We start from the raw sequence: 25,912 nt of genomic DNA on the forward strand, positions 1-25,912 counted from the left end.
AAATTAATTCTTTTAGTACAAACTTACGAGTATTTATACAATTTAAAATAAATATTTTATAGTGACAATAATATAAATGAAAAAATAAGGAAAACGATTTTATTTTCCCGCTTTTCTTGATTTCCTTTTCTTATTCATCTCTCTAACTTCTTCTTCCAGTAAATGAGTAATTACTGCTAGATTAATAAGAGAATATTTTTTAAACATAGCAACGAAAACGTTCTAACCATCAAAAAAATCGCCGAAAAATTGACGGTCGTCATAATATAATGAGATAAAACATAAAACTGCCGGGCATCCGCTCTGCTGAGCGTCATTTTACGGATAGTGAGAATCAGGCTCAATACGTACATAAGTAAACCACATTGCAAAATTGAACTCATCTTACGAACTGAGAGTTCCCTGATATATAAAATAATTATGGTTTTGTATTCTACAAGGTTAAAATTTATTGTGGTCAACGTACAAGGATCACACGCACTCTCTATAAGGTAAAAATAAATAAAGCTTTATTAGAGGTCACGATTAAGGTCGCGAGGCAAATAAAGAATTGACAATAAGCATGAGATTCACGCTTGTATAACAAGTTACATCGATTAACACGTTGACACCTAAAATTTACAGTGTGGAATTTCGCATTTTACAAAACTAATAGGCTCCTAACTAACGCTTAATAAATTTTATAAGCATTCAACGTGGTGCAGTATCGGTGCTAAAAAGCCGTTCGTGGGTTAATAAACATTATTCACAGATTCGCTTCACCGTGTATTAAACAAATAAATTCATTCTGCAGTTATGTACAGGGTGTCTTAAGATTAGCTTAAGATATCTGTCAAAGCTATATTTTTAATTTAATTCTTTATATAAACCATCTTCTATCTATAAAGAACCTTTCAGCTTCATGCTTACTTGTCCATCTCTACGATCTTATCGTTGTTACTGAACGACCACACTTACCAATGTATGTGTCTCCTTATGGGTACAATATAAGTAATTTCCTAAGTGAAAACGTATACGCTATATGTGTATTCTCAAGTACGTACGCACTTTACACGAACGTGTCCAAAGAAAAAAGACCAACATACAAAATTTCAATATAATCAAATATATACTTCACTGTTTGTAAAATAAATACTCGTATCTAGGAAGAATAAACCGCCAATAAAATGAGCCGTACATAGACATAAAGAACAAATCAAAACCGCAGACAAATAATAATATAGTATTATACTGATTTACAGTTATCAAAAACGGTATAAATAATTATCATTAGCCATTAGAAGGCGCGAATATAATATAAACAGTTTTGTAATAACAATAAGAAGAGAACACAGTAGAGATTGAGTGACAAGTATTTGACGATACTTAAATAGTACCTACACTTTAGCCTTTTGATGGATTGATGAACACATATACTTCAACAAGTATTTTGAGTATATGAAACATCTTTATTAGATGGATAACAAAATTTTGATTGAGAGAATAAGATAAATAACGAACAAAATGAAATGATAAAAAACCAGTTGAATTATTTAACAACTACAAAAAAAATGTAGATAATGTTCTATTTTTATCATACGTGTAATTGTCTATAAAATTTTGCCTAATTCATGAAATAAGCAATATTCTTGCTTCTCGTAAAGCTTAATTCATGGGATAAGCAATAGACGCATACTTGTAGGGGATAATGCCTAGTTCCCTCCCATATACCTGTTATTAATTAGGGTTAAAATTTTCGGTATGTCGAATTCTCTCCTAATTATACATCAATTGCCTCCCAACGGCTAAAACTAATAAAGTGTTTCTAGATGATTACATCAAAAAGCTAGACGCACACGAATTTCCAAACATTGAATTTGTTAAGGTAGTGGGAAACCATTTTAAAATTAAATAAATAAACATTTCATAACTGATATGTATTTTCTTTATTGAAGTACGGAAGTGCACTATAAATATATATTTATTATTAAAAATAAATAGATAAATAAAATCGGTAAGTAGTCGTTAACTTAATTATCGGAGCTGATATGAACGGGAGGGAATTCGGCTAGTACCTACCCGGGAGAGAATTCGACTATCTATATTTTAACCAAAACTACCTGCGGGAGGGAATTCGGCATCACCAGAGAAACTACTGTTGTACATTTATAGTAGGTGCCAGTAGTAAAATGTTATTGTTTATGGCAATTTCATATAATAACGGTTTCCTGTAGGCAATAGTTCTTGTATTGCAAGATGTGAAAACTCCGATAAACAAAACCGCAATTTCAGTGTTTATCACCACTATCACGTTTATTTATTTATTAAATTACAAAGACGGAAATAAATATCGAATGAACCATGTAGGTACCTCGTGTGTGACTTTCGAATTGATTTAGTTACATAATTACTACCTATACCGGCATATAGTAATATGTACTCATCTTCAGTGACTGCAAACGTACTGTGGTGTACCAATATGAGTTTTATTTGAATGTAGAGCCCTTTCTGTCAACAATGTTGTCGTGATGGTTTTGTGGAGGGTATGGAACCGAAACAGTTTTGGCGATATTGCAAAATGTAGGTATGCAATGTAAACATTTATGGATTATTAGCGGAAGCAGGAGCGTACACTTCAAATTGGTATCGTGCGAATGCACGCCATCCAGTCCAAATGAATCCACACGATTTGGAATCGAAGGCAAAAAGACAAATTGCGGTTTGCATTGCAAAATTGAACCAATACAATAATGATTAATACAAACCTGTAGGTGCGGTTTTTTTTTTTAAATATCAACCGTTTGTACACATACATTTTATTGAGTTTGGGATCGTAAATCATTAGGAATGAAATGAGTTATTATTCGCAATCGCTTCGACATGGTATAGCACTAATAATGTAGGATTTAGTTTTCATTAATTTACTTATACGATGCGTAATAGTGAATTTTATACAACAAATATACCTATGAATGCAAATAGGGACCTCTGTAAGGATCTGTAAAAAAATTACGTTTCTCTCGTCGACATAATGTGTACGGATCAAATTAAAAAGTAACTATGATTTCTTCATGATTTTCCCTTGTTTTTCTTCTAATTTTTTAACTGTATGATCTCTGTTAAGTAAGCAAATTTAATAAATTGATAAAGTGTATAAGTGGTGAAACATCCTAACAAGTACTTAAAAGGATTGAAACAGCAGTGACTTTGATTCCATTATGCATGGTAGATATATTTAAAAACAATTTTGAGCTTCCTGGATTAGCAATTTCATTTCAAATGCATACTTTTTTTCTTATTATCAATTCGAAAATCAGGTCACATTAAAATAAAAATTACCTACATTTCAAATTAAATTTATCATTAAACCTTAAATTTGCTAGGACCCAAAAGAAATAAAAAATAACCTATGAGACAATCCAAATTCGAACTAAAAACTGAAATTGCAGTTTATAATAAGGTTAGTGGTTTTTTTAAATTTTTATTTTTAATTTCAACCTTTTCTGAATAAGTAATCGTTTTACTGCTTTAAAATATGTCTAGATATATCATCATCATCATCATCATAAGGTCGTCAGTCCTAAGACTGGTTGGACACGTACCTCCACTCTTTCCTTTCCTGAGCTAAACTTCGCATTTCCCTAAAACTAGAACAACCCACATCCTTAACTATTTGCGAACAGTAATCTAATCTAGGTCTATCTCTACCCCTCCTAACTCCTGTTTCTGCCTCTAATATGTCTCTGACTAGACCTTCATGCCTGAGAAGGTGTCCTACCAATCTATCTCGCCTATTTTTTATTGACTTCCATAGAGTAATCTATCCATCTCTACTTTTAAATTGTCTAATTTTCCTACTTGCCTCATAGATATATATGCGACGTTTTAATTGTTTATGACCCCTTAAATTCTCACGTATCAGGTGAAACTTTTGAAATCGCACGAGTTCAACTTAGAGCAAGAATTTTCTTTCTTTAAGTGCTCCAGCGGACTTCTGATCACGTCCAAGGGAATAGTTTATGGTAGCAGGCGAAACTTATTTGCCCTTGTGGCGAACGTACTTTTTCCTTTTATTACATAGAAGAGTTTAAAATAAATTTCCTCCTCCTCTTTGCACTGGTGTGCGTAATTCATAAAGCTTAACAAATTATCCTTAGGGCATAATGAGAAATTTTGGCTATTGCGATGGTCTACACGATTTACAGGCTTCGATTAGATTTATTCTACTTTCTGATTTATTTTGGGCAAACATACAAAATTGCTAATGGTCCTACCAAAGCGAGATCTGATTTTATTGCTTGCTGCATCTGTTGTTTTTTGCAAATCGTTCGTACAGTTTTTCAGGATAAATTGGCAATTTTTCACGAAAGAAATATAGCCAAACTTTTTCGCGCTTGTATAATTGGAAATAATGATCAGACGTACAACGATAATGCCTGCAGTTTAGCTAAATTTTTAACAGAAATGCAATCCAAATTAGAATATTTATTTCCAAACACATCAATTTTAAAAATATCTTCTTATACTAACAGTTGTGAAAATGTCTTTAAGAAGCGCAGATCTTGATACAACAAATCGTTTTCACGTAAAATGCAGATTAGAGAAATCCGAAGGATTTTGAAAAATGAATACATTCAAAGCTTACTTTAAACCTGTGTGTATTCGTATAAAAGCACGTAAATGTGCCATTTTAAACCATTTGTTTAATCGCCTCGTATTTTCTGTCTCTCCCATAATTTAGTTTAATGGTTCTACTGAAGCCTTCTTGTCGTCTTTTACATCTCGAGAATTGCACCTGTTTTCGTTACTGTAGACATAACTAATCTTTCAACGAACGGGAACGTGGGGTACCTGTTCAGTTTGTTCTGAAATTACTTTCTCTTACTTTTACACAAGCCTAATTATTTTAATGTGTTTTTTATTCAGATACCTACAAAAAAATCTTTGCTTTGGTAAAACTTCCGTATCATGGCTTCTTCGTAAACACAACTTTTTTTCTTGAAAACTACTTACAATTGACTAATTATGAAAAATTTACATTAAGAAATCGACGGGAAGGTCTTTTAAACAGAGAAAAACTTTCAGTAAAGACAAATACCAGACGGCAATACGCGCCTTTATTTGGATATTACATAAACTTGTTCTTTAGGATTTTGTTCGGTTTGATTATTGATTCATCCAGACTGTCTATAGCCTATTGATGATGTCTAAAAAGATCGAAATCACGATCCACGTCTGATAGTTTCGATCATTATGTGACCAACAATTTAAAAGTATTTAAGAACTTTATATTTCCATAAATCACATTGATCAGGTTCATATTCCTGTAAACAAAAGAAAGACAGATGAAAACGACAATCCACTTCTTTCATCCAGAAAAATACTTTTGCAACGTTTAGATTTAAACGTATCTACTTACTATCTGATTAGAATGTATTCTTTTAAAAAATTTTCGAAAATCCTTTAATTCTGTGCTTTTCTTGATATTTAGAAAAAAATTGAGGTTTATGTACTAATCTACTTAATATGCGACATTTAAAATAAGAATTTATGATTAATTTATGGCATAGCAGGATCCGAAGAAAGATTATTTTTCCATTTTCTTAATAAATTTATTACAACTAATAATAAAGCACATATTCTTATGATTAAAGAATTTCCAAAGTTTTCAGGACAACCAAACAACGGGCGCATTTGTTCTTGGCACAAACCAAGACTTTTTTTTAATTACTGAAGTGAGACTCAGACTCGAAATAACACTTTTTAATAATGACGTTCAGTCAGGTTCTTGACTGGAAGCAACCCATCGCGGCGCGTGTAAAATATGGGGTGTAATCTGTATCCGACAGAAAACTGTCGATTAACTACGGCATTAGACTAAAACCGAAAGGAAACGAAAACAAACATAAGTGCTGCCTTGTCATCAAAAATATATTTCGAACAAGGCGTAAAAGACTTAAAAGATACATCTGTCCCAAGTATTATATTATAGTGCTGCTACTATTAGCAAACGATAGCTGATGTGTGTGCTTGAGGCAGCGGACTTTAAAATATCTCGCATCGCGATTAATCATGCCGCAGTCAGCGACAACAACGCGCAGGCATAGCCACCGTAACATCGAGCTTTTGCTTGCTGCTGCTTTCAACGCAAAGAGCACGAAAAAAGAGCCAGGCGCCGATTTTGTGCTTAGATAGCGTCACTTCATTAACTCATCCGGGAATAAAAATATGGACCGTATCGCGCTCTCATCGCAAACTCATACGACGATCCTGTACTTCATTTCGACTGTTGCGGGACGATAAATTAAACTTCCGTTCCGTTCTGGCCGATTACTTGTCTACGTTAAATACGTAGAAATAGAGTACATACAAGAAAGTTTTCTTTATCGTTATGGCGTTATGGTAAAAATACCTGTCGTTATAAAAACTTGGTTTTTGAAAATCCTCTTTAAAGTGAATATGTAAACCCTAATGTTAATTTGCATGAGACTTTTTAGATAATTTTTGTGAAATTAAATGAAAGAAATTCCTATTTTACTGTCTTTTGAATAATTATTAATAAAAAATAACAATAAAACACTATTTAAACAGTTAACAAAATTTTATGTACCAACAAAACACAATCCGAAACAAACAGATGAAAAAATATAATACAATAGACACACAAAGAAATCCAACAATGAAAATAACAATGTCGATCACGAAAAAAGAACTTACTAAATGAAGAAATGAGCTGGGCGAGACTGTCAAATATAGGGAATACAAATGGATGACTCAATAGGAATTTTAAGAGTACTTTTACAGTAGAACCTCGATAAGATAAAGACCGAGGGAAACGTAAAATAATTTGAGTTATTGAGGTTTTTACTTACTAAGGGTTTAAGTTTAAGTTTTAAAATTATGGATTTCCAGTGACTTACCAAACTTTTCAGGTTTTTCCTTTAGTATAAGTCCACCAACACCAATGTTTTTACATTTTTCTAAATTAGGAAATTCAGCAATTCGTCTTTTACATAGAAGACTTTCTCCCGACTCAAACCACTTTTTACTGCTTACTGAGGTGCGATGCCCAAATTATTCGTTTAAGTTATAGAGGGTTTTTATTTTATATAATAGACGTTTTGGACTCCGAGGGGAAGGGAACACAAAATTTTATGAATTTATAGAGGTTATTACGTTATCGAGGTTTAAGTTATCAAGGTTCTACTGTAGTAGCAAAATGTTGGTAAAAATAGATAGAATATTAGAATAGAATAGATATACAAAATATTTACACAAAAAAATAACAATAAACCTCTTTCGCCCTACTTGTAAGTAACAATTTTTAGTGATAATGTCACTACAAACTTAATAAAATGGAGTTGTATTGAAGCATGTTATTGATTATATCAATTCCGTTGTTTTTTGTTTGAACCAATTAATCACATGTATAGGAGCTTTTTTAATTTATCACTTGAAACCATAACAATGTTGCTGAATTTAAGCTCCTTAATTCTTACACCGGAAATCAGTAACAAGGTTTCCAGAATTACTGTGTGGCTTACAAATAAAAATAACTTTAATTCCTTTTTTTGTGAACTAATCTCGACTAATCCTTTATTATCAGCCGTCCAAACTGTGGCACAAACACTAAAGACAGTATAGACACAGGTACCTAATGACACTATTATTTTATTAGTAAATTTAGTCAAAATTGTTGCTTCCACAATTTTCATTTGGAGTTATATTCGTTAGGACTTATACCTTTCGGCTTGATTTGAATTGCCGGTATAGCTAGAGGCGCTTTTAGGCAGAAATTCTCAATCATGAATTCCGCATTAAGCGTTACAAAGAAAAATAGAAATCGTCGCCCCATTCGAATGCCTCCACCTTTCTACATTTGCATTTACCAGGGGGATGCTTATTTTCCACGCCTTCCAAAGAAGCCACAAAACTCCTGTGAATGTCGCCAGAAGAAGAACAAAAAAGGCATAATAATGTGTATAAAGGAAACATCAAAGCGGCTCCTAAACTCTCCAAACCCTTATTACTCCTCGAGACTTAATGAAAGCAATCCCGATTAAATGAAAAAGCAAACCTGGACTTCACTCTCTTAAGGATTAACGGTGCCTAATAACAAAAGGTTTACGAACGGAACCTTGTTACATTACCTTAATTTCATTACTCTCTTCTAATATATTTTTACAACAATTAACTAAAATCTTGTTTCATACTGTAATCTACCGTGCAGTTTGTAACTTCTGATGGTTATTACTCATTAAATAAAATATTAACGGTTTTCTGTATCGAGAAAGAGGAAAGAAGAATCTCTATCAAATCATTGAATCATTGTTTAAATTTATCTATCTTTCCTAATGTTGAAATTCTCATCTGTCGGCAGCGAGATGATACGGATAGTCTACTTTCCGGCGAGCTAAAACTTTTTTCCTATTGGCAGAAATATTTATCTTCGATAATAATGCAAAAATATAGCGTAAAAATATTGTTTTCATTAATGAAAACGAATCTTAATTTATTCTTTAAAAAAAAGTAGAGTAGTAGGGATATAAAGCAGAGGATAGCGCAGGATCGAGTCGCCTTCAATAAAAATTCTATGCTCGCGAACGGTTAATTTAGAAATTCGAGAAAGATTGTTAAATGTGTATGTTTGGAGCGCGGAGCTGTACGGGTGCGAAACATGGGCAGTGGGCGCGGCGGAAAAGAAAAGGTTAGAAGCGTTCGAAATGTGGTGTTACAGCTACAGTTAGAAATGAAGAGGTATTAAAAAAATAGGAGAACAGAGGACTCTATGGAAGTCAATAAGAAATAGGCGCGATAGGTTGGCAGGACACCTTCTCAGGCATGAAGGTCTAATTAGAGACATATTAGAAGCAGAAACAGGAGTTAGGAGGGGTAGAGGTAGACCTAGGTTAGATTACTGTTCGCAAATAGTTAAGAATGTGGGCTGTTCTACTTTTAGGGTAACGCGAAGATTAGCTCAGAAAGTGGAGGTGCGTGTCCAACCAGTCTTAGGACTGACGACCTAATGATGATATGATGATATGATGATATTCTTCTTACTTACAATAAAGGTCTATACTGACCTAACTTAACAACCTAGTCACTGCATTTTATGACCTATTCTGGCTGTTTGGCATGCTGTCACTAAACGATACCTTGAAGTTTTTTGATTTTAATGAAATTTTTCACCAACTTTATTTGTATCCAAAATGGTCAACCAGTCTTTAAATACCTTTCGTTGTTGATCTCTTTCTTTGTTTGCGAAAATTAATAAATAAGCTGTCATTTGTGTTATGAAGGGTCATTTATTATTAGGTGATTTATTCTCATTGTAACTTTATTGGTTCATGTTGTTCATCGGTTTCGGTCGATATGGTACTTATAAGGTGGCGCACTTTTATCGTCCGAGACGATGAGAATCTAATTACGCGACGTATTACAAGACTGACCTTTGCTGGGAAATACAAAGAAAAGCAATCGGCCTGAAAGAAAACCGTCTATAAATAGAGAGAGATAGACAGAGTTTCACACGTTTGGATATATAATATCGTTCGTCTGACGGTATAACAGAAATAAAGGAGCCAAAGAAGAGCAATGCCGGCGCAACGCCTGTGATCGACCAACACAACGAACGCGAGCATTATGAGATTTTCATTGTGTTTGTTATTGTCTCTTGTTGGCTTGATGCTATTGTTTGCCCGTTGTCTGAGAGCCGTCAGATCTGCTTAAGATTTCTTTCCGATGGGTGATATGGAACGGCTGCTGCTTTGATGCCTGCCTCCTCATTTGACGAAGAACGGCGCGTGAAAATAAAGGTGCATTACGTCGATTCACGACCAACTGATTTGTAACAAAACACGAAAGAAGTCGCTTCTCGTTTAACACACGTCGAATACGTGTACAATTGACATTAAACACAGGAAGTTCTGGAACTTATTTGTTGTTCTGTTGACGATCAATTACTCTTCTTTTCGACCAGCACTTGTCTCAAAATTTGTAACACTTCAACAACAGAATGAAACTAATTCTGAAAGAATTCTCAATCATTAACTTATTACTAGTTCAGAAGTAACACAAATTAAAAACAAGTTAAAATAATTCGAAGTGGTCTGTATTCTGTCGAAACTGCCAGGCAGCTCCGACAGAACACAGACCAACTTTTACCTGCTGTCTTAACACTGCGTTTTAGAAAATACTACAAATGGCGGAGTAAACGCCATCTGTAACACGATGCTACATTTTAGGATTACGTATGCTCCAACAAGGTCCACTTGTGTGGATATTGGATATCTACTTGCTGAAAACGAATCCCGGCGTAGCCAACCTCAACGTGTTAGGCACGTTAGCTTAATCGAATAAAATGATTCGAAGTGGTCTGTATTTTTTAAAAACAAGTTATCAAGCAAGATGCAGTATACCGTCATCAAGTGGAAATTTGCTGCTAATTTTTAGTTTCATTTCAAGAAAATGATTAAAAAAAAAAGATGTATAACTCTAATAATAATGTATTTATTTAAACAATGTTTTGGATTACGTACCTTATATATGTATTATTTATTTACAGAAAAGAATTTTTGAAAATTTTAAAAAATGATGCTTCCAAACTCTATATATATGCGCCCCTTCCCTAGCAATACGACAATTTTCCACCGCAATAGAAATGTTTAAATGGCGAGTAAAGAAATAAACTTTTAAGTCAGGTAGTGTAATTCATTCGCGCACGGAGGAAGTAATTTGAATAAATCGTAGATTAAATGGCCCAATATAAGCGGTAATATCTCACCAAGAACGTTGTCTTCTTCATCGGTAGCGCAGTAAACTGTTTGGGACAAAATATCTCCGAGAAGTTGCGGTTTCTAAAGTAATCTCGAAACGTAAAATCGCTTCTGGCTGTTGTACTACAACGATCACCAACTGTATCCCGTAGTTTCACATATTTTACCCACTTATTAGATTAAAATCGCAGTGAGCAAGGGTTGTCGGCTACGAAAATGGGAAAATGTAGTGGTGCTGAGCGTGTATACTACATATACGTACGTCTACGTAACTAAATACAGTTTATAGAGTAATAATCTACAGAAATTATATGCAGCTTTCAAACTAGGTACTAGATTAGCTGTAATATGATACAGGGCATAATAGTAAAGTCAATTCTCAACGGACAGGTTTATGAAAAGATTAAAATTGAGATATACTACATATCTGCTAGTAAACCATATTGTATATATAAATTAACCTTAACTAACCAGTGCATAACCTTCAATTTTATGTTACTCGCAGGCTTAGCTGGACGTAAGATAAGATGAAATTATGAAATTTGCAGATTCTAAATTTAATATAAAAAAAATTGTCTTCTACATATCGAACGAAAAAAAAAATAATAGGAAGATTTTCAGATTCACATTCATAATTCCCAACCACCAAAACTAGACCATCCAGAATCGCACATTATCAATGAAAAACTCTGAATTTTGTCCTAATGAAATATGTATTAGTTGGCAATGTAAGGCACGTTTATAATTCCTGAAGGGACGATGCCAGTTAAGTTCGCCAGCGGCGATGTTGGGCGTAACGAATCACCTGATTAATTATACCCTCGACTGGGTTCTTCTACAGTTTGCGAGAAACGGATTATCTTATGTGGCGATCGCTATCGCCCTGTTTATGTGAAATGATCTACAATTGCTCGAAGCAGCAGGCTAAGTAGCGATCAGGAAGACGGCATATGTGTCTGCAATGTACGGGGGCATTTAAAATGTTCAGTTATTACATGTCTGTATCATGAAGATGAAGTCAGATATACTGTATGTTTGGCGCCTACAATGAGAAGGACATAATGATAACCGTTTTTGAGGTATGACCAATAGAAAGTGAAGTGAAGCTTTTTATTACCATCTCCGAAATTAGGAAGTCGAATAATCCAGAATGAGCCACCCAGACTTCTGTTATTGAAACAATACAATGATGTCCCTGTTATTTGTATTTCCGAAAAAACATTGTCACCCTATGACCCTACAATCGAATATTTACGTTTACATTTAAGGATGTTTGGGAGGTATGTCAAAATGCTACGAGACAAATACAAATTTGGAAGAACGTTCCTCATTCAATTCTAAAACTCCTGTAAAAATTACAAATCGATTCACTAAACCGTTAAAAAGTTATTGAAATTTTAAAAAATTGTAATTTTACACGTCATTTTATGGAGATTCGTTAACCGAACAGATTAAATTTATTTTTATTAACAGAAAAAAAGCTACCAGAAATTTCAAACTTTTATAATAAGTAACTTGAACTCTGGAGAATCACTTTAGCGTAAGGTTATTCAAATTCACTAAATGGTTATCGAGGAAAAAATGAAAAATTAGCTGAAAATCTCGTTTTTACTTGATAATATAATGATAATATTTATAATTGTCTGAAATAAATGCAATTTTAAAGTTTTAATTATTATTTAAACATATTAAAAAGTTTTACGCTCATTATTAATAGAGATTGAAACTAAATATTTTTTTGTTTCGAAGTTGAAATCAAGGCATATTCACTGCCAAAAGTCAGTTAAAAATTTTCCATATTATTCGTTATTTCTTATTTTATTCAAAGTTTTTGGTCAAATTCCAAATTTTCTCTCAAACCGTATACTTTTTTTTTAGTATAGATAGTATTTATTTACCTCATGATATGCTGCAAAACCTAATTAATCACGAATTTCTAATTTTATGTACTGTAAGAGTATGCCTAAACGGGGAACCATGAATACGTAAAACATCATATAGCGGTTTATTAAATCTGAACCATCTAATTATTGTAATACATAAGTGCAAGCTACTGCACTGGTTTTGTGTTTAGAAAAGATAATGGCGATAACACTTAGGGGCAACACAGTTGGACCAGGAAATTCGTGTACAGAACATCCTAGCTAGCTTGGTTGGTAATAGTTATTCAAAAATAACAACTTTTTGTTATACTATGGTAGTGGCAGTGAAGCTGTAACAGGATCGTATAAGTGTACAGACCTATAACTGCAATTTTATTAAACCGATCTGGTATAAATGTTGGCTCGTACGTTGCTTCCATGCTTCCGCTTCACCTGGAATGGTAAACGAGCGAATTATAGAGGGAAACGATTCGAGCAGATAAACTGCTATATGTAGCAATTTGTCAGATCGGCCTTAGTTGACGCCGCGAGCGATGCCAACTTATTAATCCTGTTAGGAATCAGAAACGACGACAATTTATGTTCTATTATTCCACTTACTGCCGCTACCACTGCGGATAATGCGACATATCTTCCGCTGAAAGCTCAAATCAATTCACTCTCAATTTTTTTGTGATGGAAGAGCTCTAGGTACGTACATATATTTGTGTATCCTAAAATTTTAAATTTGTTTCTTCTCCGCAAATTTTAACGATTTCGAAATATTTATTCGTTGAATTCAATCCAACAGTGTAACGAAGGGCTGCAGTTTGTAAAGGGTTTCTATTCAAACATCAGCAGAAATTCGAAAGTTTGCAAGAGTTGCCACGGCGTCCACGGAACAGAAGTTTTGTTGTTGTAAATCGGAAATACGGGACAGAGTTTTCAAGATATACTGTTGGTTCTTATCTGCTATTTTTGTAATTGATTTTCTTTAAATAGTTGCGAAGCTTTGATTTTTATTGGGTAGAAAAGTTCAGTGGATACGGCATGAAATAAGGTACTAATTTCCATAGATAAGAAGACCTCTTATGTCTCAGTTTCACGGTGATGGTGGTCTCATGAAAGTACTCCCATGAAGATGGGGCGATAAATACCATCGTGACAATGTAAAGTCCATAATATGATTGAAAGTGAGACAGTAATTGCACCAGTAGCTGCCGTTGATGAAATCATTAAAATTAAATGTGAAAATAGTAACTTCGATGCTCGAAACGTGTTAAGTAAAATCAATTTGTGACGGTAAAAAGATAATAGTACGTTAAAAAATTTTCAACCCTTGTACATGCTCTTGTTTTCCTCCCATTTAAATGTTTTTATTTTTTCTACTACAATTTCAAATGCATGTATCCCTTATTAGTAATAGCTAGTTGTTCCTTCAATGACTGTACCTATTAATAAAATTCTGTACTTTTTCTAGGTTTTTGTTATAAACGCATATCTTTACCGTCAGTATATTTTCGTCCTAAATATTCTTATAAATAAATACGTCTGAAATAGCATTACATTCTCCATTTTCCTTGGTATAAATCATTAAATTTGAAAGCATAGAAGATAGGAACAATTTCGTAAGTTGATGTGCAGTAAAAAATATACTGTGAGAGTGTGAGGCAGAAATACATATTAATGGAGGAGTGCATCGTACATGCCTTTGCCACAGTAGGATCAAAAGAAATGGTAATGCCTTGCAACAGAAGTATGACTGACTATCTTTTGCATCTAGCGTCTGTCTGCGCGGAGCTTTTATTATTCGTTTTCACTTCTTCAGCTGCCAGAGAGAAATAAGTGTGAAGATGGAACGTTGTAATTCGGGCACGTGTCCCTAGAATGCGCTCGGTGCTGGTAGGAATAAGGAGGGCAGGAAACAGTCGGGGAAATTCCAGCGGAACTTTGCATAATGTCGACGGAGACAGCGTGGGGCTGTTTGTCATAAATCAAGCCTGCGATTCGAAAATACGGCCGCTTTTCTTAGATTATCGGAAGCCAGGACCGTCTTCAGCGAAGCAGAAAAGATGCCGACTGAAATCGGGTGAAATGGGCCAATTTAAAAGAAAAAAGGAACTTACGAGTTGGTTATTTCTTTTAAAAGTAATTTACATTCAACAACATACTTTTATAAGTGTAAAATGGAACTTTTATTCAAATACGATAAACAAAACACTAAAACTCGAAATTCCCCATAAAATATTTAGAAATCTAAGTGTTATCAATATCAAACAAATCATCCTTAGAAACTACTCTAAATTCTAGAGCTGTGTTATATGTATTGTTAAGATCCCTCTGGGTGATCACAGTAGTGAATTGTCACCTTAAGCAATAAGTGAACTCACTGGTGTAGTTTTTCAAAAGTAGCTAAATTTTACTAATGCATGCTTCGACTGTAACAATCCAAGTTTTTTTTAATATAGTTTAGATCCACAGAATTCTTCTTCATTTTCTTGAACTTCAAACCTGTTAATTACAATTAATGTAAAAGAAGGAAATAATGGTTGGTGTTTTATTCTTTTACTTGTACGTTAATGTCGACTTCTTAAGGGATGGTGAATTCTTAAAGGAACAATAATAATTTTTGGAACAGTGAAAAATACGTGTTATTATTAAAAATTTTAATTTATCGGTGTTAGTTTTCTCTGAGTGTTGGTTTTTTGTTATGAAAATCAATATGGCCAAACAAATGGCTCTTTTAGTAAACTCTAGTTTCGCCCAGAGTGGCATGAATACAGTTGCTTACGCCACGATGAAGGTGTTGATAGCGTCATTACGTCTGATGGATGGGCTTCCTGTACCTGTGCTTTTAGAGGGTAGATGTCACGGTCCCCTACTTAATCTGAAGCCCGTTCTATGGCCGACCCGCCGAGAACTTTTTTTTGTAACCACCTACCACCTGCACCTTTCATAGATTAAGTGTATGAACTTACTTTAATTAATTTTGTTTTACAACAAAAATACGTACATTTTATATATTTTCTGTGATACTAACACACCAACCTAAATTTCGAATTCAATACGAAATGTGTTTTTAGATTACTGTGTTACCGTCAGGGATGAAACGTCAAGAACATGAATGTAAATAGTTAAATAAATAATAATCATTGCTCATGCAATTTTTTCTTCTTCTACGTATGTAGCATAACTGGATTTAATTTAATTAAAAAATTCATTCGTTCCAAGCCTCATTGGACTACGCGCTTTTATGTTACGTAATTAACGTCCATTTTTGGGGCGCGAGATTTTCTTTCATAAAACGACATGGTAGCATATATACCTACGTGGCTCGGTGACGTAATTATTTCGTATAGCCTGAGGGGATCTAATTAATTTAATTAAAACGGGCAAAAGCGCAAGTTTCGAACTTGTGCTTTCGCGATATGAAAAACTTGCAAGGTTCGTGGCAGGTGAAATGGAATGTGACATTATAACTAGCCAGTATACGCAGTCGTGTAATTAAGGGTTTTCTTTGGCTTCTTTTCTTTTACTTACCTACATTGGTCTCTAATAGGTTTTTGAAGAAATGGTTAGGTACGTCGTAATGGATATCTTTTTTTTGTTGTGTATACAGCCTCAACTTACCATTCAGAACCTTTTCCTAAAATATTTGTTTAGGAAACCTTGAATGCACATCAAAAGTAACAATTTCTGGAGATCCTAAGTTACATTAATGTCACAATTGGTAAAAATGGGGTGTACCGCACCCCCTATGAAGTTATGAGCTGCCAACATAACTAATATCGTAAATTATGGCTATTTATAAATAAATTGTAATTTTATAGAAACAGAGTTCAAGAGTTCTTGAATTGAAAATTGATAGAGTTGAGCTCTACTATATGAAAGTTGATCATATTGATATTGGGAAAAAAAAACAGTTTTTGAAAACTTAATTTTTATTAAATTCTTAACAAGTTTCGACCTACAAGGCCATCTTCAGAAGAAGGATTAATAACTGAGTAACAACAATTAGGTCTTAATTAATAAAGATATTGTTTTGGTTTAGGGTGGGGATATAAAACTTGTTAAGAATTTAATAAAAATTAAGTGAAAGTTTTGAAAAAGTCTTTTTTTGCCAAATATCAGAGTTCGAGAGGATTTCTACAAATTTTTTTATAAAACAAAATATTTGGTGCAAATTTATTACTAAATTTCGACATACAATATGGCATCGGGTCCTGAGCTTTAATTACAGTGTACAATTTATTATAAATCTTGTCATTAATAAAACATATAGAGATAATTCGGAATGTCATGTACCTTAACCTTGAGTTGCGTAGTGACAAAACTCCTCCCATTCGTTGATTTCTATCCAATCGTATATTTCTTCCTCTTAAAAAGACTGTCCATTTCTGGTTGTATAGCAAGGCACAGCCGAGTCAATGTATTTGTGCTGTTCAATGTGAGTCTGTCATTCGCGCATGTAAAAGATTATGGGATTCTGAACTAGCTATACAAGTAGACATATAAAAAAAGTATACGTGATTTCTAATGAGAAAATATGACTGTTTTTTACTTGGTTAAGGGGATGGAGGGCGTAGGGAGCAGATAATACCATTAAACTTATGTTTGGTGTTTCCTAACGGGCTATACAATTAATTTATACGTGGACTTGAAAAAATGTGAACACGGTCAACGGACACGCAAGAGAAACATAAAAGATAGTAAAAACTAAATAAAGTGAAACGCGAGGTATTAATAAATTGCTGTTCTGATTGTTCGGGCAATAAATTCCCCCTTTTCCATTTCCGTTACGTTTCTCAAAAGAGCGCTAATCTTTTTTGTTACGGTCTCGTTTTGCATACGTTTGCGAGAATTTGTGTTTCTGCTGCGGGTCGAAAGTACTGTGTTTACCACAATTATTAAATGCCACGCTTTTTGTCACATCCATTACCCTAATAACAGATCAAAACGGACACGCACCACAAATATTTCATATATGCCATTAAGATTTTAATTAGTCTCAGTCTGTACCACTATTGTTGACCTCTAATATTTTTCATTAAATAGCAACTTTAAAGAAAGAAGAATTAAAAGAAAAAACGACGACAAATAAATGTGTGACAAATTGGTAAAGGTTTTCGTGACGAGTTTCTTCAAAGGATGTGCACTTTGGTCCTTTGAAGAAGTTCACAACTCGTGCTAGCGAAACGTTAAGAAGCAATTCCAATCGTATAATTTCTATGTTCAGTGAACTTTTTTGCATTACCTACATAGCAAAAAATTGCATATACAAATATGAAACACTCGTTTAAATAAATAGAATTTACTAGAAAATTCATTACAATATTGCCAATAAATAGCAAGCTGGAACGCTTGAAACCAGGAAGGAAACTACGAACCAAAAAAAGGTTATGTTCTATTTATTTATATAGTTGTGTGACTGCAATATATAAAATTATGGGGTGATAAATATATATTGCCGTTCGAGCCATATATATAATAATTTGTAAATTATTACTACAACAGCTAGTTCGCCATCATACTTCCTAATTTAGAGAGAGCAATTTCATATTCCTTCATGCAGTTTCGTGGCAATTAATGTAGAAATATATCCCTAATAACTACACAATATCGGCACGGAAATAATGATAAAGCAGTTGCATGTACATATGTAAATGTTTATATGGATTCATAGCTAGATATATACATATATGTAACTACACCTGTTTTAGTTTTGTTGGTCTTCAACTTAAGTCTCTTAAGGAATCTTGATCGTTGCATAAAGTCAAAAAGCTGTAGATAATTACGTGTAAATTTTTGCAAACTTGTTGATTTCTGCTATATTAATAACTAACTAACAATTTCTATGTATTTTCTCGTATCATTTCGATTCTAATTTCCAGTTTTTATTATCTCAAAAAAAGGATTAAAAACTGGACAGTAACCATTCTTTTATATTCAAGACTGCAAAAAAAACCCCACTGAACTGTAACTACAACAAAAAGTAAATTTTCACAATGCACTATTCCATACTATTTTTTTCCTTGTTCATTTACTTTCACTGTAGTATGGGATGGAGTAGAAATTAAGGCAAACCTGGGGAAGTTTCCCAAAATGTGTAATATAATTTAACTTTTGTGCCACATGAATTTTTGTTGTGTAAAGGTTACTTGCATTTTGAAAATTTCCTGAAGTACTTGTGAATTACTATAAAGAAAAACCCTTTTTTTTTCAATTTAAAAATCTCCGGGGAAATATAAGTAAGGTTTAGCATAAAAACAAAGGAATAAAAACAAATTGATCTGACAATGCCGATTTTTGTTGGTTTGCTCCTCTTTGCGATAAGGAATTTATCTAATCCAATAAAAAATTGTAAAAAGTATTCGTTGCCTGTCTTCCTTTTTTTTTGGAGAAGCGCGTGGAAATAGAATTTTCGCTTCAAATATTCCTGTGTCAACAGAACGTGTTTGTTTCCAATGTAATTCTACAGTTTAATAATCTACCTCTCTTATACTATTTCGCCACCCTCCTTCCCAAAACACCATACACCATCCATTTACATAGGAACAGGCAAAGCTGTTGTAATAACATTCCATAAGTTTCGAAAATGTAATATTTTGACAAGACCCTTTACAAACACGTTGACTAAAAGATTACGTATGGACGTCACGAACGTTACATCCCGCATTTTCACACTTTCTCTCTCTCTCTCTCTATCTATCTATCCGTCTAGCTATCTATTTATCTGAATTTTCCTCCGCCACCCCTACGTCATCCCTTCTGCACTAAGAGGAAGTCGTTCGTTCCGCACTCAGAAACCTGTGAAATTGGAAAATCCGAATCTTTCGCGTCTTCGCCAGCTTTCCTCATTACCTAACCAACGAAAAGGTGGTTTATATGTAAAAAAAATTAACAGCAACCCCGACTGTCTGCACATCATCCCGAAAAAGAACAAGAATTAGGAATTAAATATTCGTTTTTCTTTTTTCTAGATGTTTGACACGGTTTTCTTTCATTTAGAGGAATGTATTCTTCTCAATAAACGACTCAAAATATTTATAATTATTAGCCTTTGTCATGTAACGAGGACATAATGTAGTTAAATAATAATGCTTGAAATTCTTCAGTGATCTCTAAATTTGAACAGCATATTGGAAAAAAAATTCATTTAAAAAATAACGATGTGGCCAAACAAACCCTAAAAGGAAATATTAGGGGCAAATCATCGTGATGTAATCTTTACATTGAGATGTTGATGTTGGTTTAAGAAACAAACTTCTTTGCGCTCCTATCGTGGCGTTGATTTTAAATATGCTCTAAAACAAGAGGGATACGTAGAAATTATTTTAATTTTATAAAATAATTCGAAGTGGTCTGTATTCTGTCGAAATTGCCAGACGCGGATCGCGATTTCGATCTTTTTGGATCTCGTCAGCGCGTCGTAGGCAGCTCCGACAGAACACAGACCAACTATTACCTGCTGTTTTAACTACGCGTTTTAGAAAATACCACAAATGGCGTGATGAACGCCATCTGTAGTACGATGCTACATTTTAGGATTACGTATGCTTAAATGGACCTTGTTGGAGCATACGTAATCCTAAAATGTAGCATCGTACTACAGATGGCGTTCACCACGCCATTTGTGGTATTTTCTATTTTAATTTTGTTTATTTTAAAAAGTTTATTGTGAAATGCCACAAACATATTTCATTATTGATTAATTCTAAGCTGTGAATTGCACATAAATGAAAATATAATATAATCAACAATTCCGAATTGGTAATCTATTTTGATAATGTAGTGAGTAGGTAACTCCCTTTTTACTAATACATTTGTGTGCCACTTCCTTCATATCACAATATTTTTTAGAGTACGTATAACTTGCCTCTTTTGCAGATATAAAACAGACAGGTAACGCAAAGGTATGGGAAATTTTGGCAGTTTACCTGAAAGTGAAGCCTCGGTGAATAGATATTACATTAGCCTATATGTTTCTATCCTAACACCATATGATAATGTGTAAAATTTAGCGGTTTTCGTATGTGGCTTTCTCTGCTCTTCCTTTGTTTTCGATTTCTTTAGCGGATTAGAGTAAAAACAGTAGCGAAGCTCGCAGATTTCCTCCCCTACGTTTGGTGTCACACATTTCCCATAAAGTTGCGGTGGTGGTCGTCTGGCGTTATCAGCGGAATTGCCCTAAAAGGGCATCAGGTGTAAAGTCAACTTCTACAAAAAGAAATCTTCAGTTCGCCCAAGTTGGAAAAGCTTAGTTTCAGATTTTATCAACGTGCCTAGTGCCATCCATCATGGCTTATACCCGAGGGTGGTTACGAGGAAAATGAATTAACTTCGTAATTCTTGTATGTGTTGTACGTGTGTTTACCCCTCCGTGTCTTCCTCCCTCCTCTAAAAGCAGCAACAAAAACGCGGAAACTAAAAATGAAACACGTTTGCCATATTGAATGCGAGTTACAAATGGATGACATTGTTGTGTAACAGGATTAAAAGAAACTGTAATATCGATCCTTGTACAGATGTTTCATGTCAGAACTATTGAGTAACTGACATGTGTAACCGTAACAGTTTTCCTGTTTAAAACGCTGAACTTCCAAAGGATAATCACAAAAATAATGGTGGCTTGTAATGTTTATAATTCCTCCGCTAGCGGTTGTTTTACGTAAAAGCTCGCGTTTCACTCAAAACAGTGTGGAAATAGAAGAAGCGAAACAACGGTTTACAAAAAAACACTACTACTTTTTCATTTTATGTGTCGTTATGTAGGTCATAAAAAAGTGCCAACGGTCTCTTTACCTACAAATATTTTTTTTAAGCTCCATATAGTACTCGTGCAATCTTAAGTAACGCAGAAATTGAATTATTAGTTCAGCTAATTTTGCCAAATAAAGGGAAAAGTATACAAAACTAAACATGTCCCGTAAAAAGCTAGTACCTAAGTCGATGGTAAAAGAAAATCTGAAGCAGTGACTTAGGTACAAATCAGTATTACGAAGTAGAACAAAAACAAACAGGTCAACAGTTAACAATTGCAATATTGTGGTATTATTCACAAATGTCTACAACAAAAGGAAAGCCATTTCTACATTCAATAAGTTAAAATTATCTATTCCATTCCGTTTAAAATAAAAATTACTTTTTGTCTTTCGAACGGTGATAACCCCATGTATTTAAATGTATTGTTCTTCTGGTCTCAAAATCATCTCAATTTGTTGCAATCGTTATTTATTCCACAATAGGCTCAATTATGAGGTAATTTTGATCTTATACATTATGTCGAGTTTAAAGGAAAATAGAAATGTAATAATTAATAGGGTATCGTAATTAAAACAGTGAGTATTTTTAGTTAATTTTCGTCATTTTTAAGAGTTGAAACTGATTTACCTATCCCATAAATATCGTTTTAAAAAATTGGTCTGACATATCCAAAACATTTTGAATATGCTTCTCCTGTAACAATGCCAATCGCATATTGTGTAGTCCATCTCATTTATACGTCTGCATATACGGCATTGATACATGTATGCACCTACGTGCATTTTTGGTGATTATTCAACCGGAACGAATTTTCAGTCAGAGATACAAAAGTAATTTTTCACGGATTATATTCAAAAGGCCCTTTTCACAATGTGAAGTTTGGCACTCGATCGTTATTGATTAAAAAATGCCTATCAGCTTTCGATTAATTAATCTAATGTGCTATGAAAATTTAGAACACTACTCAATCAAATTTCATCATTCTGCGAAAACTTTAAACGGCCGTAGCATGTTGAACTTGATCACACGCTCGAATGGATTTATACGAAGCAATTTTCATCACCAAAACTCGTAACATTCCGAAACCATTACGCAGTAGGCACTAATGCCCGCGAATGATTTTTATTTTACTAATTAAATAGAATGGTGTCATGATTTTGATGAGAATAATATTACGTTTCATCATCATTATCAGTCAGTCCTTAGACTGGTTGGACACGTACCTCCACTCTTTCCTATCCTGAGCTAAACTTCGCATTTCCCTAAAACTAGAACAGCCCACATACTTAACTATTTGCGAACAGTAATCTAACCTAGGTCCACCTCTACCCCTCCTAACTCCTGCTTCTGCCTCTAATATGTCTCTGACTAGACCTTTATGCCTGAGAAGGTGTCCTACCAACCTATCTCGCCTATTCCTTATTGACTTCCATAGAGTCCTCTGTTCCTATTCCTTCTAATACCTCTTCATTTCTAACCTTTTCTATCCACGTTATCCTCATCATTCGCCTATAACACCACATTTCGAAAAAAAAAATCATTTAACAGATGATATACTCGTAAACATATTTATACATCGTTGTAAAAGTCGTTTTGTAGAAAATACTACTCTAGTTATAATAAGATTAACTAACATATTTAACACTGTGGAAAATTGTAGGTGAAATATCACCAAATGTTCAGATAAATCCCCTGGAATATGAATAAGACATATGAAATATTTCGGTAGCAGTAAGTACTCTCTGCTACAGCCTTGTCTGATACAGTGGCAGTAAATATCCACCAGATGGCGATCACAGTCTCTATTTGTATATAACATAAAGATATAAAATATAAGACGAATACCCAATAGTATTTGATGTAAGCTCAGTAAATTATTAATATGTTAAAGAAATATTGTTCATTTAAAAAAAAAAAATTGCTTTACATTCTTCAAAAAAGTAACAAATTTGCTTTGCTAAATATGTAGGTCCTGGAGAGGTGGTCCTTCTTTTGCCATTAAATTATTTTTATTGCAAATGCCTTCGGCCAATAAATCAGGGTTTTTGTTTTAGAGCCGCCCAAAAGTTGAATTTATCATCGTCTCCGCACCGAAAAAAAAGGATCAGCTCGGAGGATGCCGAAGCCGCAGGATTTTGTGGTGCCCTGCAAAGGGCTCCTCCGCCCGTACCACCCGCATTATTACGCAGAATTGGGGTGAAAGAAGTTACCGGCGTTGGAAAGGTTAGTTTTTTTTATAGTTTTTTGCTTGTAAATAGAGGGTTAAACGAAAACAGCTATAGTTAAAGATACTCTGAGTTTAAAAACACTATTTTTGAATTAATTAGACGTACCTACCACATTATTTTTTGTTCATGCTCTTACTAGTACATTTGCCAATTATTTCTTAAAAGAAATACATTGCAGTCCCTTTTTAAACCTTTGTAACACATATGATTACTATCGAAACGAGAAAGTAACTTCATTTAGTTTACCAGGCGATCCACAATTAACGTTAAAAAATATTCTGAAGGGTGAACAAAATTCAATCCTCAAGCGTCATGTATCTAAGAAATAAAATCTCTTTCAGCTCCATTTTTCCTTATTTTGTATTTTTGAAAAAAAATTAATTTCCCTTTAAGCTTGAGAAATAGTGATTTTGCAAGGGAGAATAGAATATCATGTGTATGTTACCGGAAATGTATTCATTCCTCAGAATATGTGTGTATTAAAAAAGTATTTGAAGCAACATTTTATACATTTCCTAAATAGCCTCGGAATTGTATACATTTCCTAGGAATTGTATACAATTCCTAGAATTCATACATTTCCGGTATCATATATATTTTGAAAAAAAGAAATATTCGTATGCCTTGTAGTTTTGTCAGTTACGTGCCCGTGTGTATAAAGTGCGTCATGGTTTCACAATCCATACTGTTATTGTCTCCTTTTTATTTTGATCGTTTATTCCTGAATAATTTGATTTTCATTCTTCCATATAATAGAGGGACTCTGAAAGGAGAGAATGCAAGAGCTACTTGATATAATCGGATTTTCTTCATTGAGTGCGTTATTGCCTATATACCCGTTTAATTGCTGAACTGCTTTCTGAACTTGACAAGCTTTTGAAGATTAAAAATTCATGATAGGAGGTATTATAAGTGGTTATTAACTAGGCAGAAAAATGAAAGAATTATCCTCGAATAAGGCACAATTATGCTTGTTTAAGGTTTTCTTTTATGTACACCTATATTCTTTTTAATTTTCTCAACATATAACACAAAAATTTCATGAAAATATATTTATTCTGATGGCGCACGTGTGAGCCGTGTGGCCAGTCGTTCCGTACACTATTTTAGTGAGTGTAGAATGTCGAGATATGCTGACATGTAAATCAAATTCAACTTACGTGGTTTATATTCTAATTTATGTGGACAACGTTACGGCAAATGTCGTCCTTCTTCAATTATATCCAATAATTCATAGTAAACGAATCCTGTAGTCGTGTCTCTCGAGGTGAAAGCCGTCAATCTTGAAGAGTCTTTCGGCGCGAAACGGGAAAACAGTGACACGGATTGACAGTTTCCTTTCGCTCTTTACGAAACCCCAATCAGGCTCAATTATTACTTCTCCGCCACCCACCGCAAAGTTGGGAAAATCGGGAACATTATTTGCGACGACGAATGCCGAAGGGTCCGTATTCGTTGATACCTTTCCCGTTCAATTTTCCCTAATTTTGTCGATGATCATGACGATGACGCTCTTCACCACGGGCTACTAAACTTTACTGCAGTTTTACTTAAAGTCGGGTTGGATGCGTCGGTTGTTACTCCCTTCGGTGTTTCTGTTGTGAAAATGTTATTAGGATCGTGGAATTGCCGTGTAGGTACTATTTAGGGAGCGTTCCCTAGTAATTTATCCTTTTTCATGTTCCTCATAACAAAATGAGAGTAAGCATATAGCGTATTTTCTATGAATTAAACCCTCAAAAAGTATTAAAATGAAGATACTTTTGAGACGAGGCGAGGGAGGGAGGGGTTAATAAGAGACAAATATGTTTTTAGGACAGTATCGTTTGGACAAACTAAGGGTTAGATCATCATCATCATCATAGCGTCGAATTTTTAAATAAACCGATCTCGAACGCAGATGTGGTTTCAAGATATACTAGTTAGATAGTTATATTAAGCTAAAAAAGCTGTTTTTTGTTTTGTTATCAACGGAAAACCTGTTTTGCGTATTTTTAGACGTAATTTAGCAACAATTCCAACCAAAATTTTTGGATAATTCGCAGATATACTTTATTTCTATACCTTTTTGAAAACTTTTGGGTAGGTCTTACCCTGGGTAAAATTTACTTTTTTCGAGATTCTAATTTGACTGGCCTATTAGAGCAGGAAACACGACATATAGAAAAGAGAAGTGAATTTAGTTAGTTAAATCGATCGATAGTGATTGGCGGAGCTGTCTTGTAGTAGCTTGTTTGACCGTGAATTTTTCTATGTTTCCAAAAAAACATTGGTTTCTATTATAAATATTATGATTTAACGCTGC

At 33.9% G+C, this 25,912-nt stretch overlaps 1 protein-coding gene across 5 annotated transcripts in view; it reads left to right on the forward strand.

The window, feature by feature from the left end:
* Positions 1–25,912, forward strand: part of LOC108744840 (kinesin-like protein CG14535) — a 294,798-nt gene that overhangs the window by 176,313 nt on the left and 92,573 nt on the right. For all 5 annotated transcript variants that reach the window (XM_025975061.1, XM_025975062.1, XM_025975063.1 and 2 more), the window contains one exon: positions 23,434–23,602. In XM_025975061.1, coding sequence (XP_025830846.1) covers positions 23,434–23,602 — 169 coding nt within the window. The remainder of the gene's footprint in view (positions 1–23,433; positions 23,603–25,912) is intronic.

Source organism: Agrilus planipennis, unplaced genomic scaffold (assembly GCF_000699045.2).
Source record: "Agrilus planipennis isolate EAB-ADULT unplaced genomic scaffold, Apla_2.0 scaffold35, whole genome shotgun sequence".
Taxonomy (NCBI): Eukaryota; Metazoa; Arthropoda; class Insecta; order Coleoptera; family Buprestidae; genus Agrilus; species Agrilus planipennis.